The 19,711-nt window shown below is 49.6% G+C and overlaps 1 protein-coding gene across 1 annotated transcript; it reads left to right on the top strand.

The window, feature by feature from the left end:
- The first annotated feature begins 1,511 nt into the window (after positions 1-1,511).
- Positions 1,512-13,106, top strand: LOC119096972 (neprilysin-2). Its single transcript, XM_037219974.1, has 12 exons — positions 1,512-1,606; positions 1,959-2,033; positions 4,716-4,898; positions 5,048-5,178; positions 7,649-7,786; positions 8,558-8,640; positions 8,954-9,112; positions 9,291-9,434; positions 9,916-10,181; positions 10,765-10,883; positions 11,134-11,265; positions 12,422-13,106. Exons 1-12 carry the CDS (start codon positions 1,516-1,518, stop codon positions 12,761-12,763), a joined length of 1,863 nt encoding a protein of 620 aa, XP_037075869.1. The 5' UTR covers positions 1,512-1,515; the 3' UTR covers positions 12,764-13,106.
- Positions 13,107-19,711: the final 6,605 nt, after the last annotated feature.

Raw genomic sequence — 19,711 nt, 5'->3', positions numbered from 1 at the left:
GAGCGATCTGTTGCCCAGGAGAGTTAGATGCCTACTAATGTATTTCTTGTCCGAGAGACTTAGGAGAATTCTAGAGATTATATTTCTGAATATATCTAGAGGTGTTCAAGAATTCTGGAAATGTTACTGCCGTGATATATACTTTGTTGCATCACAGCGTGAGGTCCTTTCGATGACATTTTGAACAAACGTTTCAATTTTCGTCGTTCTCACCGGCCCATGCGAAAATAACATGAGTGCAAACGCAACAAACTCTGTGTCAATATGACACTGTGACAGCGGTCGAGATCGCTAATTTGCGCCGGTTTGCATCCACAGGTCACAGCCAATGGCGGGTGTCTCCCATCACCCGGGGTGCCATCGCACACTGATGGCCATCTTGGCGACCCTGGCGGCTCTTGGATGCGGCCTCTTTCCAACGGGATCGGCGGCCTCTGTGCACGCCAGACGTGAGTGCTCAGTCATGCGCGCACGTTTGCACATGAGATGACACGTCATGTGCTGGGTTCGGAAGAGTTCCTAAGGCTTGTGCAACTCGCCCATGGGCGTCGCTCCATTCAGTCCTCTAGTTTTTAGCAATTCTGTGTTCGATCTCAACACTCTCAGTTATTGGCCTTGCATTTGACTCCTGGTTGACCTGCACCAACACGGGATATGCTGTCAGGGGATATAGCTTGTAGCATCCGACCAGAGCCGCACGCCATACGTCACGCCATACGTGCCGCACGCCATACGTCACGCCGAACCGCTCGGTCCGTGCTCCTTCGACCGGCCCGCTCCAGCTGTCGGCACTGACTGCCTCCACGGTGTGCTCTCCCGCAGAGGCCGGGCCGCGACTGCAGCGACGTGCCATTGCCCCAGCGGCAAGCAGTCAACCCCAGTGGTCACCTTCGCTCTGCCTCAGCAAGAGCTGCGTCACAGCCGGTAACGGGCGGCCCGAGCGCGCTACTGTTTCGTGATCTTTATGCGGGAGCATCGGAGAGACGTTGCCGAACTTTGCACTTTTGATCGACCCTGCTTTCGGCCAATGTTGGCTTTGTTAAATAACATCGGTGACGACCGTGCTATACCTTATCCTGAGACGTGCGCTGTTTAGAAAACGATCGCAACGGACGACGCGGATGTGTGGGAATACGAGTTTTGACAAATGGGCTGAGCTGGTTGAATTGTCAAGGAATAAGGCGCACCGAAAAAATTCACTTCAGTCAGTTACCGAGATCGTTGCGCCACGCTACCATTCATTGTTCGGCGCCGCAACTCTGCGCTCTTGTCCCAGCAGTTATAGAGAACAGAAAAACAAGATTGTCTTAGCTTTCCCGATTCGGTCCAGCCCTGATCACGAAATGGCCGACTGCCGCAGCGTACAACATCCTGAACAGGATGGACACCAGTGTGAAGCCGTGCGACGACTTCTTCGCCTTCGCATGCGGAGAGTTCAACAAGAGTACAGTCGTTCCGGACGAGAAGTCGTCTGTCTCGGAATTCAGCCTCCTTCACGACGAACTCCAGGTCCAGATGAGGAAGCTGATCGACTCGCCAATCTTAGATGATGACGCCCCAGCCGCCGTCCTGTTGAAGAAATACTTCAAAAGCTGCATGGATAAGGGTGAGCTTTGGTCACTGCCACGCGTTCAGAGTCTTTCAGTGGAAGATAGATTAAAAATGCATCCTGTTGCTAATTCGTCCGGCACTGTGGTGACTTTATCATACCGTTTGATACGACATGTTTGAGCATCTTCACCAAACATTATATTATATTTGACCGCATTGATGTTATGTGAGATAACATGCCCCGAAGGCCCAGTCGTCCAGTGCCACCATCGTAAGTTTGTCTTCGGCCACACTCAACCCTTAAGCTCACACAGAAACGTACGTGTCATGTGTCCGCGTAACTGACATAAGGCGAGGTGCTAGTGGTGTTTTCTTACAAGCCCTTCTAAGCATGCTTCCCTGCGTAGAGACCATCGAGAAGCAAGGCCTGCAGCCACTGCACGACATCTTGGACGAGATGGGAGGATGGCCCGTGCTAAAAGGTGAGATAGCGGAGTATGTGGCAACCCTGAGGCTAACCAGCATTTTATGTTTCCGTTCCTAATCATTTTTAGCATTGGTTGGACGCCGTAAAAAATCCTTCAACCATTTTTCAGCACATTATTCTAGCGAAAAACGTTGAGATTTTACCTTCAATCTACCAAAAAAGATTAGTGTGTCCGCACACTTCAACGAAATTGAGCGTGCTATCTTCATTCTTCGGGACATTGGTAAAATTATGATCACATTTGGCGGCCTAGCGCTTGTATTTTGCTAGTTAGCAACTAAGCTAACAACAACCTTTACAATCTCAGTACGCACTCGGGCGGGCGGTCAATTTGCCCCGCCCCCGAAGGCTCTTGCAACAAAACTTCTGAAAAGCGTGGCAAATCTGTGCTTAACTTTGTATAGCCGTAGCCAATAAAGTATCCAATCTTTTGATGTAAAGAAACTATCACTGCCCTGTAAGATCGCTGACCTCTGCTAAGTCAAAATCAGACCATGGCTATCAGGTCCAAGGAAATCGTCCAAGTTGATGCGGCAAATAGAGGTCAAAACCAGATGGCATAGTTTTGTGGGGTAGTTTTTGACTATCATTTCCAATTTCTTGATCTTAGGAGTGCCAGCAAAAGTGCTATTCAAACTTTATCATGGTGAGAACAGGTCAGCGACCTAGAATGACTTCGATCAACCTATAGTTTTCAGGAACATACCACCTAGCGTAATCAGCATAACGTCCTTGACGCTTAATGAAATTCAAAAATCAAAACCCTCTCTCAGGATTTTGGTCACAGGGACCCTCTGAAGGTTATTGACCTGAAATAAACACCAGTAGCCTCCTGTTTATTAAAGACATCTAGCTCAAAGCTAGATGCATGAGGAGGTCTGAGAAAGCTTCGTACACGGATCTTAAGCTTGACCTTGCTTGATCTACTTCGTACACGGACCTTAATCTTGACCTTGCTTGATCTACTTCGTACACGGATATTAAGCTTGACCTTGCTTGATCTACTTCGTACACGGACCTTAATCTTGACCTTGCTTGATCTACTTCGTACACGGATCTTGAGCTTGACCTTGCTTGATCTACCCCGTACACGGACCTTAATCTTGACCTTGCTTGATCTACTTCGTACACGGATCTTTAGCTTGACCTTGCTTGATCTACTTTGTGCCGAGGACCATAACCTATTCCTATATATCCCCCGAAGTTGGTGTCTCTAGCTCTTTTAGTTGTGAGTTCCCCATTCGGGTGTCGTCATATTCAACCGGTTACCTGGGCACGTGTTGAAGATGTCCCACATTCGCATGGGTTTTGAACCGAAATAGCCTTCTTGACGATTCTTCGGTGCAGTTCATAGTCCTGCCCTTCTCAAGACCCAAAATCCTCTAGTTTCTGAGCTATACGTCTGCTGATGTGCAGACATTTTCGTGCAAACTATTTCAACGCCACTCAGGGGATGAGCGCAGTGCAGTGGTTAACGCGTTTGCATTAACCGCTCCGCGCCTGTGAGACCAGAGGTACAGGGTTCGATTCCCCCGGTGCCCACCCTGACTGCCAGGATGAGAGGTAGGCGACGCCATACGGGCCCAGCCGATTGTGTCATGAAGCACCAGTGACGACGACGATGTCCCTCAGGCATGCATAACGCCATAGGCACGTCATTCAAAATGTGCTTCTAAGCCGCGTTTAAGGTCAGGAGGAATATAATCGACGAGCTGTTCATATCTGGCGTTCGTGAATACGATTTCTCGAGGTAGCATGATTTAATTGCCCCCCCCCCCCCAAGCAATATTGTGCAGTCTGTGCGAGTTTCAATTACGAATCACGTTTGTGCTACATAATACAAGAAGTTGGACCTCCCTACTAGATAGTACGAAAATGAGACTTGCAAGAGAAAAACTTAAGAATTGCGCCATAAATGGCATGTGAATGCAGGTAAACACCTTAAACTCACGGATAAGTATGTAAGGACATCACGAAAAGGTCCAAAACACGAACACGTCACAATATTTGGTTCAGCAGCATCTCCAGCATGCCCATCCACCTACCTGGAAGTTTCAGTGCTACAAGTGAGTGTTAGGGTGGCAATTTCTCATAGTCAGTTTGGTTGGATCTCAGCATCATGTAAACGTTACATGACGCAATCAAACAATGACTTAATGAGGAGCCTATTTATTGAAAAGATGTATTTGTTGTCTGGAGCACTCTTTCCGCTTAAAAGTACACCAATGCTTTTAACTGAGCTTTTTCACCACAACTGATGTTTGGTGCAGTATCTTCAAATGTGGAACATTTCCTTTAAGCACATATATGTTGTAAATTTATTAGGTAAGGTAAGGTAAGGAGGAAAGATTAAGGTTAGGTAAGGAGTCAAGCTATGGCAAAAAGTGATAAAGTCTGCTGGCGGACACTCGCTGATAGATGCCCATCTCATGCAGCCAATCTTAACTGAGGCATGTTAATAACGCAATAAACCTAGGGATGCAAACATCTGAAGTCGTTATGAACCATAGAAAGCAAAACAAAAAAACCCGTTTTGTAATTTCTGAACATCCAAGATTCTTTAGGCGAATAAGTATATAACTGGATAATAAAAGGGTGTAATACGTCCATCACTGCGCTGCCTCATGCTACAACACGCGCTTAGCGGCAGAGAATGACACCTATCTATCTTTTGCAGGCTCGGCATGGGACGAGGATGCTTTCCAATGGACGGAGGCCGTGTATCAAAACCGGAAGAGGGGCTACTCCGACAGCCACATGTTCTCGTTCAGCGTTTCGGCCGACGTCAAGAACTACTCCCGCCGCCATATCAGCCTGGGCGACACGTCGCTGGGCCTTGGCAGAAAATACCTGATCAAAGGTCAGTCAGGCGTTGCGTGGTATATTGCCGGGCTCTCTTCTGTGAGTGGACAACAACCGTACACGAGCGTTTGCTGCGCAGGCACGTATCCTGTGTTTTGTCTGAGTCTCGTGCACCACTGTGACGTCATCTGTCCTGTCGCCCGGCAGGTTTCAATGACTCGGACGTGCAGGCCTACTACAACTTCATGGTGGAGATGGCCTTGCTGATGGGAGCCGAGCCAGAACGTGCCAAACAAGAGATGGAGTCTGCGCTTCGTTTTGAGATGATGCTCGCCAACGTGAGGTCATGGGCTTAGAGCCTTTTCAGTGAGCATGATTGGCGGGTACCTCCACGAGACCTCCACGAGTAAAATTACCTGCACCCAACCCGTCCGCTACCGATGGGGCTGTGCCTACATTCACGTGTGACCTTTTCCTAATTTGCTACATTCATACGCTGAAAACCGACAAAAATAACTTTAAGGTTTTGACGCAAATGCATGACATGCCGAGAGGGCACTCTCAGAAAATCTTATGATAGCCACATCGGTCCGGCGATCAGCGCGATGGTTAAACCGGCGCGTTCCTTGTTTAGACCTGAGTACAATGGTGCATGACTGTGTGTGCGAAAAAACTATTTCTATTACTTTAGCAAACAAAAAGTCCGTTTGTAAACTTGATCCTGGACAACATGGAGGGTATCGCAATGGACGGGGAAGGAGACGGGTTCAAAATCCCTGAAAACCCAGTAAGTGAACCGCGTGCGAGTGGAATTTCTCGCGTACTATAACGCAACATCGGATGTTATCGATTTCGTTAGTGTGAGGTGTTTGTTTCGAATTGTTCAGCGCACATATTCATTCACGCACATTTGAATGGATGTAATATCTTTGGTAAGGGGAACGTGTCCCCAAAAATGTCGGCTTTTGTCAAGCCGCCACTTGTGAAACGGCAAAAGACGCATCAATGACTTTTTAACGCGGCATCATATATGCGCAAACTTTCCTCCCCACAGTTTGAAGAACCCCTTGCCAGGTGTAAAGCCTGTGCAGCACATTTGGATGGAGAACTCTGCTGAAAGGCCCGATATTCGCCAGCGTGCTTTCCCCTGAACTCTGCGCCGGCGCTCCAACCCCAAACGGCCTAGACTGGGTCATCACGTTAAGGCCTCGGTAGCTAAATACAGCGCGTGACAATCCATACAGACTTAAAGCTGCGATTGGCAGGTTGAACCCTTGTCCTGATTCGCCGTTTCATAACGCGAAATGATAATATGCGCTGCCTAGCCTTTCCAAACTATCGCAGACAGACCTTAACAGAAATTACCAGTGGATTAGTCCAACTTGATCTCACGACTCGTACGAAATTATATGGTATTAGGTTAATAATGGACCCATTATACCAGTTCAAAGGTCGAATTTTCGTTAAAACACACTTTTCATCGTCACGACATGATACATACGAGATCACACCCCATGGCGATACAAAATGTAAACATGCGTGTTCCTTGTTAAATTACGTGTACAACGGTGTGTACATCATGTGTTTCGAACCCGCATCTACAATGCATGACTCCGTTAATGTGACAATGTCGGCTCGTCGCGCGCCTCCCGTGGCGTCGTCGGTTGGCGCCCGCCGTCCCTCGCCAGCCGTAGATCGCCGCGCGGTGTTCCTAAAACACGCCACTACTCCTCAATCAGAAAAGCTAGGAACACGTGTTTGGTGTCAAAACACGTGCAACAGAAGCCCCATAGACTGCTCAAAATTTTGGGCGCGAATTATACAGCATGCTAGCGAGTTGTCCTAAAAAACCTGTCGTGCATCGACCCCCATCAGGGCGAAGATTAACACGCGCCCGGATGGCCGGCTAGATACCCTTCGCTCGGGTGGAGGGTCAAGTTGACCCCCCATCCTGAGATCTCGGAAACTAAGAAAGCTAGAGACACCGAATTTACACCGTGTGTTGACCTGTACGTGAAATCACCTAAGTCAAAGTTTCAGGTTCCTAGGTCATGACCTTCGGGTAAAAAGGTCAAACAAGGTCAAGTTCCAGGTTGGTCTCCAAAGTGCCCCCAGAACCTAGATAACCGTTTTTAACCAAAAGGTTACATGCTCATTCAAGGTCAGTGACCTTGTTTGACTTTTTGAAGATCAAGATGACCAAAATCATACAAAGTTGCTTTGAGTTTTGCATTTGATTTAAAGACAAAGATTACGCTAGGCAGTATGCTCCTAAAACAAAATGTTGGCCTGGGCCATTTTAGGTCAATGACCTATTCTGACCTCTAAGAAGTCCATGAAAGATGCATAATGCGGTTCCTGTTAGCCATAGATTCGAAATAAGCACCAGAAACTATCCCATACAGCGAGCCCTAGAGTTACAAAGCAGGTTGGTTTTGGCCATAGTGTGACCTTCATGCCTGACCTTAGGTCGATGTAGTTTGTTCATTCAACTGTTGTGTTGCTTAAGAAAGTACTTCAGAGATGTATGGCTTCGTCTAACACCCCGTTGTTGGATCAGACTGAAGGATTCCCTAAAATTTGCCTTCGCCGAAACCATTGCCTGTTGCCAGCCGAGCTCCGCGCAGTATTTTGCAAGCTTCCCCCTTTGCCCGTGATCAAAGTCATACCCATAATTTTCCCCAAATGTGTACCCATTCCAGTTTGTTACACCATTCCACAAGAAAGGGCAGCACCGGGGTTACCCAATCCGTGAAGCCTTCCACCGCGGACGTGTCAGCAAGCTTCTGTTCATCGTCCCGCCGACAGATATCGCTGCCGGCGGAGGAGCGTCGCAATGCTTCCAAACTCTACAACAAAATGACGCTGGATCAGCTGAGCCAGCTGGCACCCACTGTCCCCTGGGTGGACTACACCAATAAACTCCTGGAGGACGCCGGACACCAGGTATGTCGCGTAATGTCATTAACTTACAGGATTGAGCTGAACAAAATCGGCATTTTTACTTGGTTTCGGCGCCCCTGAGTGCGTCTTCAGAAATTCGTCCGGAAGTGATATCATCAATTTGTATTTAAATTGTGTGTGAGTGCCTTCTTTCTCCATCAACCAGGAAGTTTCGTTGTTCCCAAGACACATTCCCCGTGAATTTGACTACCTTTTGTTCGTCTTCATGAAACGGTTCATGATTATATTTTCTATGCCTGAAATAGCTGTTCAGAAGTCCCATACAGTTGTTTCTCATAAATTTGCGGTGCTTCTTCGTTCAGTTTATCCAACATTTCTCCTGGAGCTATACCATACTGGAGCTAATCCACGCAAGTCGCGCAAGGCTTGTATTGGCTGTCGTCCTAACATGGACGGCGCCAGCAGCTGCATCTTGCCGAAGATTGAATAATCAACAATCATAATTATCACATCAGGGACTCACGATGATCAGAGATATGTACTCCGCTGCTTTTCTGGAGCAGGAGTTCCGTGTCCTCCAGCCCCACAGCGCTGGCTTATTTCAATTTGCTGTTTATCCATCGACAGGCCATTCATGCCCAGCGCGCTCGCATTGGTGCGGTGAGTGGGCTCTTGCCAACTGATCGAGTGTTGGTGCTTCAGACACTGATTTTAGGCTGCCAGGCTTCCAACATCCGGGAGTTGCACATATATTAGTGTGTCAGAGGTCATCATGTCGCCGCCGGTGGGTAACCGGTGGCGATCTATTGCCAGGTTTCGAGTAACGAGTCCGTCAATGTCAACCACCCCGAGTTCTTCAAGAACCTGACCGGGCTGCTCCAGGTCACGCCGAATAGGTAACGAGCAGGTCTTGTGCCCATGTCTGTCGGCCACCATAATGTGGAATTTCCCCGCAGGGTAGATAAATCGCCGATACGGCCGGTGAACCCGAAGCTCGTCATGCATCCACTCGCTTCACAGACTGCTGGTCTCGTTCACATATTGCCAACTTTCTTTGTAGGTGTGTATCGCATCGGCATTTTCATGTGTATTTTGTGCGCGTGAAAGACAACAGAATATGCTATACCGGAGGAATAGGCGGACTTGCTCAACTGCAGTAGAGCTCACGCGACCTCACTGCCATCTATCGTGCGGTCCCACTGCCGACAGGGTACTGGCCAACTACCTTCTTTGGCGTGTGGTGAAGGGGTCCGTGAGTCAGCTGAACCTGGCGGCCCGCGATGTGCGCCTCAAGTTCTACGGTCAGGTGTACGGCGTCACCGAGCACAAGCCCCGCTGGAAGGAGTGTCTCGGGAGCGTCTTGGGAAAGTGAGCATGACGCAGGCGGCCGTCGCCTTGGGTTCAAGTGGCATTTAAGAAGAATGCGCTTGCGCACGGTCTCGGAAAATTTCGTGGGTCATCGGGTTAATGTCAGGAGCTACGTCAATGTCCGTTACACTTGGAAGAACCACTCAGACTGACCAGCACCGGCGCTCTCTGTTTCCAGATTTACCATCGGAGCGGGATCCCTGTATGTGCAGAATCACTTCGACCAGGAGTCGAAGACATCGGCTCTGAGGTTGGTGTCGGATGTTCACAAGGAGTTCGACATGATGCTGCAGGAGGTCACCTGGATGGACAACGTTACAAGGTAACGTCAAATGAAGTGTGAATCATTACTCAGCTGCACACATTTAAGATGCAACTCTTCGTGTTTTGCATGCATCATTCGGCTTATTGTTTGCCCAAACTTCCAGAGCAGTGCTGTGATAAATTTTTGTAGGGCTAATCCCGTGCTTAAGATTCCGACGTAAATGTGTGCCGCATCTTAAGTGACGTTTTACGGACAAGATTAAACGTATGCGGACAGCTGTTCTTCAATGAACTACCTTTGGGATACATGCACAACGGGTTTAGGCATAAAGAGAGGAAACGGGCATTCCCTCCTGAGATATCGTGGTTCGATCAATTTACGATGCAGAAGTACTACAATTACTACGAGTTACAAGTTATTGATCACAGGGAAATTCCGCTGCAGTCACAGGGGAAAGGCTCGGCCCATCGCAGTTCCCGATGGAGGCCGCCAGCATCTGCAGATACTTCGCCACACCTCACGTGTCGTTCTTCTGCAGGGAGCGAGCAGTTGAGAAGTCGAAGACCATCAGCTATTATATCGCCTACCCAGACGAACTGCTAAACGATACTCTGGTAGGCGAGTTCTACGAGAACTTAACACTCAGCGACGACAACTTCCTCCGGAATAAGCTGAACCACAGTATCTTCGCCGTCAACTACAGCTACAGAAAGCTGCGCGATCCTGTCGACAAGAAGGACTGGCGCCGACACAGCAGGGCCGCCGTCGTCAACGCATTCTACAACACCGTGGATAACAGCATCAGTAAGTGCCCCTCACTCACGAGAGTGCTGGTCACACTTCAGTCGTATCTCAGCTCCAGTCGGAGCGACGACGGGGCACTGGCGTCAGGCTGCGCTTGCCAGCAGTTTTGCAAACAATTGAAAAGTGTTGGTCTACCTTGAAGTACGTTTGCTGTCCCTGTTGCCGTCGAATTGCTATGACGCTTACGACACACGTGCGTTTCGTTGCTATGTTGCTGCGTTAAGGATAACACGCTGTCGAAGGCATGTTCATTTCAGTTCAGCCGACGAAAGTTTTGTTTTTATCATTACCGCATGTTCCAGTACATTTTCATCTAGGCTTTGTGAACTGATTGCTCATTTGTGGTGGTTTAAAGCACAGCGCATAATGGGGCTCGAATTCCACCTAGTGTGTGGTACCACCCCAACATGGTAACAACCTTGATGGCCGTGCGTCTGTTGCGCAATATTGCATGGCATGCTTAAGCCCAAGTGCTAGCAGTTCTATTCGGCTCTGAAAACTCCTGCTATATGGCTGCATTGGAACAAGGTACCAGCTGTTGGCACCCTAATTCGGCCGTCTCATATTTGGTGTGGTTTTACAGCGTTTCCGGCGGGAATTTTGCAAGGAGGCTTCTACAACAACGACAGACCCCAGTACTTAAATTACGGGGCCATCGGCTTTGTCATCGGTCACGAAATTACGCACGGCTTCGACGACAGGGTGGGTATGCCGACTAACGTCCGACGACAAGCTAAAACAAACTGCTTGCAACAGAGGCTCTGCACACCGTGACGTGTTTGACCTTTTGACCTTTGACTTTTCCTCAACTGCTTGTTTACTTTTGATTTTTATATCCTCTTTCTCCGTCAGAAAAGAGCCATTTCCGTCCGCATTTCATCTAATCGCAAGATCAGCTGAACGTGCGCTGGTGCCGCCGCCGGTTCAGCACTGACCTCTCTCCGTGCGACAGGGACGTCAGTTTAACGCCGAGGGCGAGCTCCAAGAATGGTGGGAGCCGGAGACGCGCGACCGCTTCCTGGACAGCGCCCAATGCATCATCGAACAGTACGGCAACATCACCGTCGACAGGGTCGACATGCAGGCACGTGCGGGCACGCATGGCATCCACGCGGTGGGCCCTTTGGCGGTGGTTGCACACCTAAACTCCTATCCAGCGGACGCGGGAGTTACAGGCGGTGTCCACACATGTGACGTCAGTGCTTGTCACCACAGGCTATACAATCTCGTCGGTGGGCCTGGCCTTTCCGCATTTTGTGGGCCAGTGGTCGGGGGCTAGCAGGTGGGCCCATTTATGTGCCACCGCAGGTGTATACAATCCTGCCACGGACTCAGAAGACAAGCCGGATTCGTGTGGGCAGGCAGGCAGGCAGCAGGAAGCAGGCAGATGCCGGTCAGAACTAAATCAAAGCACTGAATGACACGCGGTAGGGCACCCCGGAGAACGCCGCACTTCGTCGGAGATATTCCCTCTCGCGCCGCGTGCAGGGTTGTCGGAATCCTTCTCTATGTGGTCCTGAGTGATGAATAGCATAAAAAACAGTTAGTCATATCGGTGATGGTGGAATTTAGTAATGGCCAATTCAAACCCCTTTCAAGCTCACCTTGCGATATTTCGGGTAAGGCAACCTTCCTTATGCCACTGGACCTTGCCCCAGTACATGAAATAAAAACTAGGAGAATTGCAGACTTTCAGGGCAATGCTGCTACTTTTAAAGCCGAATAAACGCATTATACTGCGCATACTTGTCGCAAAAGTGGCCGAAATTCAATTTAGGGCCAAACAAAGCCTTTCAGGCCACTGTCTTTCTTCCATTTGGAAACAAATGGACGTCCGGAGAGTATAGTGTTTCAGAACGATTATTTATGTTATTGACGTTTATCAACTGAATATTCATCGCTGAAAAAACAAAAACTGACCACTTTTGTAAAAAGCAGCATTCTGCATCCAGGGGTTAAGCAAATCCAGGGTTAGTATGTTAGACACCGGTGACCTGGCACAGACTGGAACCTTTTTTGCAATGTCTAAGGTGATAAGGGTCAGGTAAATCAAGTTTTGCGGCGACACCTTTGGCCGTTTTCTTTTCGTTCCAGTAACGCCGCTTGGAGGGTGTCATTAATTCCTTTGTCGGCAATGGTTATGAAGACATAGACAGACTCTTGGAACAAAAGCCGTTGTTCCCTGTTTCCAGCCAAAACACCACGTGCTTCCGTTAACGTACCCTATGTTCTGGACGCAGGTGAACGGCATCATAACCCAGGGCGAGAACATCGCCGACAACGGCGGCATACGGATCGCGCGCCGCGCCTACGACCGCTACCAGCGCGGTGAAGGGCGCGAGCCGGCGCTGCCCGGCCTGCAGCAGTACACCAACGAGCAGATGTTCTGGCTGGGCACCGTCAACACCTGGTGCGCCGTCTACAAAGAGGAGCGTCTCAGGCAGCTCGTGCTTACCGACAGCCACGCACCCGCGTTCGTGCGCATGAACACCGCGCTCAGCAACACCGCACAGTTCGCACGTGACTGGCAGTGCCCAGCCGGCTCCGCCATGAATCGCGTCGACCGCTGCGGCGTCTGGTGAGCGACCGCGGTACTGCTGGTTTTTTGGGGGCCGGCAGGTGACTCTTCACGGATTCTCATCCGTCCAGTTAAGCATTTACATAGGTAGAGGGCGGTGGGGAGTGGTAGGAGTAAAGGAAGAATGCTGCCTTCTTTCCGGAACATTTCGTAGAAAGTGGCATGGTCATGGCCACTTCGCGTCCGGGATGTACGAACAGGCATGTTTCTAAGGTGATCACTCATTGACATCCTACGCAAGATCATGTATTTCACGTTTCACCTCTGCGTGAAAATTTTGGTTTGCGTTCAACGTGCTAGTGCTCATCACAGAGCAAATATCGTATGAATACAACATGGAAAAGCTACGGATGGTTTTGCTATCGCAGGCATGGCAAGCGCCAACTGAGCGGAACGCTACGTCTTCTGCGCGATGGTTTACGATGGTGAGCCGCATGCGTTCTGCAGCAATCCGATCCGAATCCGAAGCTGCCTTAGACACGGGAAGGGGGCTGGGTAGTACATGAAGAGATTTAAAGGATGCATCGGTTGCGAGGTCGCTTGAGGGTCGATCGGTTGACTGTGTAGCATCTGCCAACCAGATAAACTTGACCATGGGAAGCCCATGTGAAACAAGGAAAGAAATAAAGAAGCCAACAGTTGCGGCTGGCTTGCTTCGCTTGGGCATCAAACACTAAATTGAAAACTCGTGGTAAAGCACGGCCAGCCAGAAACGAACCAAGTGAAACTAGATGAAGGAATGATTCTGACCCTCGCCATTGTCATGCGAAACGAGGACGGTTGTTGGTGGAAGGGAGAGCTATGCCCCCTTCTCTACTGTTGGGGGACGGGCATGGGCCTCAGTGGATAGCAGTGAAAAGGCCTCGTGGAAAAAGACACCGGACATGCGGCCTCTTTCTGTGCCCAACGGCCGCTCCCGTCTCGGGCACACGGCCCGTTTTGTGCCAGACACCCGGCCGCTCCTGTGCCACACGTTCGACGGTCGCAGTGATCGAAACAGCGACGCTCCAGTGAGCGGCTCACTGCCGCTGCAACAGCAATGAAGTGCTGGCGCCGCACGCTCTGCTAAGATGCAGAGCATTATAACGGCGCAGTGAAGGTTAATGCAACAAGTATGTTACTCCTTGCCCTATTTTTATAAGCTCGTGATATGTGGCCATTAGGTTCTAGGTTCATAGCTGGAACACATGATGCGGTGAACGTGAATATGACTATAACAGGTAAGCATGGAAATGCTGCGGTGGCTATGTTATAGCTGTTGCCCAAATGTCACTTAAAAAGTGGGTATTTTAAAATCAATCGTTGATCTGAGTTAACACGCTCCCGGGTGGCCGGTTGGAAACCCTTCGCTTGGGCAGGAGGTCAATTTACCCCGCCCCCCGCCGAGATCTCAGGAACTAAGAGGGCTAGAGACCCCAAATTCACAGGGTGTGTTGACCTGTACGTGAATTCACATTGGTCAAAGTTTGAGTGATTGGTCATGACCTTCTGGTCAGATAGGGTCAAGAAGGTTGAATTTCAGTTTGGTCCCCAAGGGGCTCCTAGAACATAGACCACTGCTCTAAGCGAAAGGTCGCTGCATGACCTACAGCAGTCGATGCGCCCTAAAACCCCCTAAGCGAGAGGTCACATTCTCATTTGAGGTCAGTGACCTTGCTTAACCTTTTGAAGGTCATCCTGACCAAAATCAGACAAGACTGCTTTGAGTTTTGCATTTGAATAAGTGACAAAGATTCTGAAGAAAGAGTGACTAGGCAGTATGTTGTTAAAACAGAATGTTGACCACGGTCATTTTAGGTCAGCGACCTTCTCTGACCTTTAGAAAGTCAATGGAAGGTGTATGATGCGGTTCCTGTTATGAATAAGTTTAAAATGAGGACCAGAATTTATCCCGTACAGCAAACCCTAGAGTAATAAAACAGGTTTATTTTGACCTTGGCGTGACCTTTATACATGACTCTATGTCAATGTAATTCGTTTCTTCAACTGTTGTGTTGCCTTGGAAAGTATTTCAGAGATGTATGGCTTCGTCTAACACTCCGTTGTTGGATGAGATTGAACAATTCCCTAGAAATTGCCCTTGCTAAAACCATGGCCTGGATTTGAACCCGTGAAAGATCAGTGACCTTACAGGGTACATCCAAATTTGCCAAGCCAGACGATCGGTTGTTCAATTGTCTACAGCTCTGCAAATTTTGGCGCGGCTACGCCGCGCCGTTCGGATAGCACTCCGGAAAAAACCTTTAGGGGAGGTCAATTTGGCACCCACCCGAGTGCTTGTTTATCTGAAATCGTAGTCGTTGCTAGGCACTTAGCAAGGTCGTTTTATAACGAAATGGTCACAGCGCCCGAAATTCGAAAAAAATCAACCAGTTTCACAAAGCATGGCTCGTTTTGAGGTCATCGACTCAATATAACCCAGTTCATAAGATATGTTATCTCCGGTAGCGGACCCAGAAAATCGTCAAAGGGGGGTGGGGACACGCAACATTGTGGGGCCCCCTGGAGTTTAGGGCCCCTCTAGAGACATCCTTGCATTTTGGTCTTTGCTTCCCAGACATATATATATATATATATATATATATATATATATATATATATATATATATTTATATATATATATATATACATATTTATGTATGTATGTATTTGCTTCTGCATTTATTTGATAAATACGGAGATCCATCTTACTGTGCACAGCCCTTTAAAGCATAAGCGTGCTACGCATGCATACACGTAGAGCTCACTCATTTTCTACAGATTGTTTTAAAGGCTGTAATTTTGAAGCTAAGTGTAGCGGAACAACGGGCAAAAAAAAGTTGAGTTGGCCGCAACAGCCATCAAAACCCAGCATGGACCTAGCTAATGTGTTTACGGCTAGCCGGCCAGGTGATGCAATCAGCTGATGGCTGATGACTAATGACTAATTTTTTCTTTGTTTTAAAAGAGTACAGCATATCCAAGCGTTCAAAACATGTCTAGAATATGATGCACTAGAAAACTTAATGTCACACACTCAATAGCCAATGGAAATGACACATGCGACGTCGGCGGCATGTCAAATTACATTCGGCAATCGCGCGTAAAAATCCATCGGCGCATATTCGGCTGCTGCTCCAAGGCGAGCGCACCAAAGCCAATAGGGACGGAACCTGAGCGATCATGAGTGCCGCAGGAGGCCAACAAAGTGGCTTCCGTCAGCAAGAATAGGGTCCTCAGAGCAGGTAAAAAAACAACAACAAATACTATCGTGGTGGGCCCCTAAATGATCGGTAGTACCCCCGCAGGCTGACGTATAAGGCCCCGGCGATAGCACAGGACCCTTCAAGCAAAGGCGAATTATCCAAAACCGTTAATTAATACCCCTATGCGACCAAGAGCGCGCGGGCAGGTTAACAACACGAGCCTCGATAGTCGTGAAGAGTCCTCCGCAAATGAGACCAAAGGGAAAGAGACCTCGATAAAAGTATAGAGCCCCTGAGCATCGAGTGCATCCGTACCTTACTTTATAAGAGCCCTTGAAGCAAGTGGAAATAACCCGAAACTTATATGAAGGGCCCCTGAGGAACTGAGTGTACCCTGGTAAATGGGACCCCGGAAAAAGTGCGAAGAGCCTTTCGGGCGATTGGGAAGAATCTGTGGGGTTAAATCTGATCGATCAACAGTGCTCAGGCATGGAGGCAGATAGCTTCCCATCAGCACATTGGGCCCTGCAAGAAAATGCAGAGACCAAGGGCAACGTAGATAGCCCCTTAGCGATCATATTGACCCGGCAAGTAGACATATAAGACCAGGCAACAAACGGCGTAATGCCTCTAGACAGCGCAATGAGCCCCAAAATTCCCCCCCCCCCTCCCCCAAAGCAACACTTTCTCAATCAGCGAAGAATGGACCTCATTTGCTTATGAGCTCTTTAGTTTTGCTAACAATGCTCGTTAGTCATCTGTGGGACTAAAGACATTCAATTTTGTTGTGTTTTTGTTGTAAGAAAACTGTGTCCGTCCGGTCGGCTATGAGCCCCTTCGGAGCCTTTAGGTCACCTTGGCATGTTCCGTGGGGCGTAACCCCGAGGCTTCTCTCCCACCCCCTCGGCATACGCCACCGGCACAAGTAGCTGAACAGATGGGTCTGCCAAACACTCAGGGCGACCCATTCAAACACAAAATACTCACGACGCAAGGCGTAGGGCTCCGAACGATGGCCGCGTCCGAGCAGGTTAACATGTGGGCCCCTGTCAAGGGCGTGGGGCCCTCCAAGCAAACAGGAAGTACCCAAGACCCAATGTAGAGGGCCCCCGCAGGATCGAGTGAGCCCGAGCAGGTCAACAGATAAGTTTCCCAAAAAGAGCGTGGGGCCCTCCATTCGAATAGAAATTATTTAAGACTGAATGCAGAGGACCTCAAATGATACAGGACGTCAGAACAGGTTAGCAATAGGGCCCCCGTCAAGAGCGTAGGGCTCTCCATCGAAATAAGAAGTACCCAAGGGCCAAGACCCAATGTAGAGGGCCCCCGAATGATCGAGTGTGCCCGAGCACGTTAACAAATAGGGCTCCCGACAGGAGCGTAAGGCCCTCCATTCGAATTGAAAGCATCAAAGACGCCATGTAAATGACCCCAGAATGGTGGAATGTGCCCGAGCAACTGATCAGAAGTGGCCCGATAAGAGTGAAGGGCTCTCCATTCAAATAAGAAATAGCCAAAACCCAATGCGGAGAGGCTCCACAAGATGGAGTGCACCCGAACAGGTTATCAGATGACTTCGATGAAAGCAGAGGACCCTGTATCATGATGTTACTGGCGTACCCCTGAGGCCGCCCCTGCTCGCGCCGCCAGTGCTGCTGCACTTTGGTACGCCGCGGCCCCGAATGGCGGTGTACTGCCTGGGGCGCCACCCGCCGAGGTCGGCGCCGCCCGCTCGCTTCGCGGGATAAGACAGTTGCCGTCTCGCAGCGCTCGTGTCTGGTCTGGGCAGACAGAACACGTGGACTTGAATATGGCGCAGCCGCATTGAACCTAGAGTAAGCTTAAGCAAGCATGAGCAGCACATTAATTTAAGCATTGTGAGTTGTGAACCAAGTCGTGATGCCTGGATTTCGTCCTCCTGAGGAATTCGACTTTACATCGCCTGAGAGATGGCCGACCTGGCGTGATCGGTTCGTCCGCTACAGACTGGCATCGGGACTACACAAAGAGGACGGTGACGTTCAAGTAGCTGCGTTGATTTGCAGCATGGGTCCGCAGGCTGAGCATATCGTACCAATATTTAAGCTTACTGCTGAGCAGAAGGAGGATTTGGAAGTTGTTGTCTCAAAGCTAGACGGGTACTTCATTCCGAAAAGGAAATTTATTGCAGAGCGTCACAACTTCGAGCTTAGATCTCAAAGCTCAAGCGAGACTAATGAATCGTACATCAGAGCTTTGTTCTCTCTAGCTGAGCATTGCAGCTTCGCTGACGCTGATGAGCGTATCAGAGATCGTCTCATCTCAGGAATGTCTGACATGGAGCTGTCCCGTAGAATTCAGCTGAAGTCACTAGAGGAGGAAGTGTCTGCAAATACCGTCATTTCGATGATGCGTAATGTCGAGATCGTGAACGGCCGTGACAGCTCTGGTCCGCCTGATATCAGTAGGGTTTGTGCACCGGCGCGGCACAGGCAGCCGCGCCAGCAGCACCAGCAGTACAGATGTCAACAGCAGCCTTCCACCGCGCAACGGCAACAGCATAGTCAGCGTACCGACTTTTCAACAGCATGCAGATACTGTGGAAGAGCACGTCATGCGTCTCCGAAAGATTGTCCTGCTAAGGGAAAAATCTGTGACAACTGTCAGAAAATGGATCATTTTGCGTATGTTTGTCGCTCCAACGGTGTCAGAGCGAGTGCGCGGACAGGGTCCATTGAACAACTATCGCCGCCCAACATTTTTGTTGACGAAGTAGACAAAGCTTGCGCGCCATGGAGAGCTTCAGTCCTTCTAAATGGTCAACGAGTCGCTTTCAAAGCTGACTCTGGCGCTGATGTTAGCGTTCTGACGCTGAAAACGTACAAGAAGCTGAAACTGCCGCCGCTTCAACATGCTTCAAATACTCTGACAAGTGTTTGTAGCGTGCTAAAAGTAGAAGGAAAGATGCACAGAACACTCCTGTTCAAGAACAAAGCCGAGCCTGAAGTGTTCTAAGTTGTTGACTCAGCTGATGATCTCCTCTCCAGGTCTGCTTGCTCGCGCCTGGGCGTACTGAGATTCACAGGTGAAGTCAACGAAGACGTCTTCGGAGAGGCAGGTCTCCTGAAGACAGCACCGGTCAGCATTCAGCTCCGTGAAGATGCTGTTCCATTCGCCCTTGCCACTGCAAGAAACATCCCGCTGCCACTGATGAAGCCGGTGGAAGAGGAGCTGAAGAAGATGGAGCATCACGGCATCATCACGTCGGAGACCGAGCCAACGGACTGGGTCTCTGCGCTGGTCCCCGTCCCGAAGCCGAAGAGCAGCGGTGTCCGCATCACGGTTGACTACAAGAGACTCAACCAGTCTGTGAAGCGACAGGTGTTCCCGATCCCTACTCTGGAGCAGCTGACCTCCAAGCTGAGTGGCGCGACGCTCTTCACCAAGCTGGACGCCTCTTCCGGTTTCTACCAGATCCCGCTGGACGAGGCGAGCTCCAAGATGACCACGTTCATCACTCCGTTCGGCAGGAAGAGGTTCCTGCGACTGCCGATGGGGATCTCGCTCGCACCGGAGTGCTTCCAGCGGAAGATGGAGGAGATGCTGGACGGACTGCCCGGAGTCATCGTCTACATGGACGACACCGTGGTGTTCGGAGATGCTGCCAGCCACGATGCACGTCTCGAGGCCGTCATCAGGAGGATCCACGAGTCTGGCCTCAAGCCGAACAGGAAAAAGTGTGAGTTCCGGAAGAACGAGGTCAAGTTTTTGGGGATGAAGATCAGCAA

This window comes from Pollicipes pollicipes, unplaced genomic scaffold (genome assembly GCF_011947565.3).
Source record: "Pollicipes pollicipes isolate AB1234 unplaced genomic scaffold, Ppol_2.1 Scaffold_4295;HRSCAF=5057_pilon_pilon_pilon, whole genome shotgun sequence".
Lineage (NCBI taxonomy): Eukaryota > Metazoa > Arthropoda > Thecostraca > Pollicipedomorpha > Pollicipedidae > Pollicipes > Pollicipes pollicipes.
Note: the sequence above shows the minus strand (reverse complement) of the source record. Positions and strands in the feature narration are given on the sequence as shown.

Bases quoted from the DNA above. Each gene is read 5' to 3' on its own strand.
- LOC119096972 (XM_037219974.1), top strand. From the start codon at position 1,516: ATGAGGAAGCTGATCGACTCGCCAATCTTAGATGATGACGCCCCAGCC. The intron at 2,034-4,715 runs GTGAGATAGCGG...TATCTTTTGCAG, and splicing joins AGGATGGCCCGTGCTAAAAG to GCTCGGCATGGGACGAGGAT. The intron at 5,179-7,648 runs GTGAGGTCATGG...TCCCGCCGACAG, and splicing joins TTGAGATGATGCTCGCCAAC to ATATCGCTGCCGGCGGAGGA.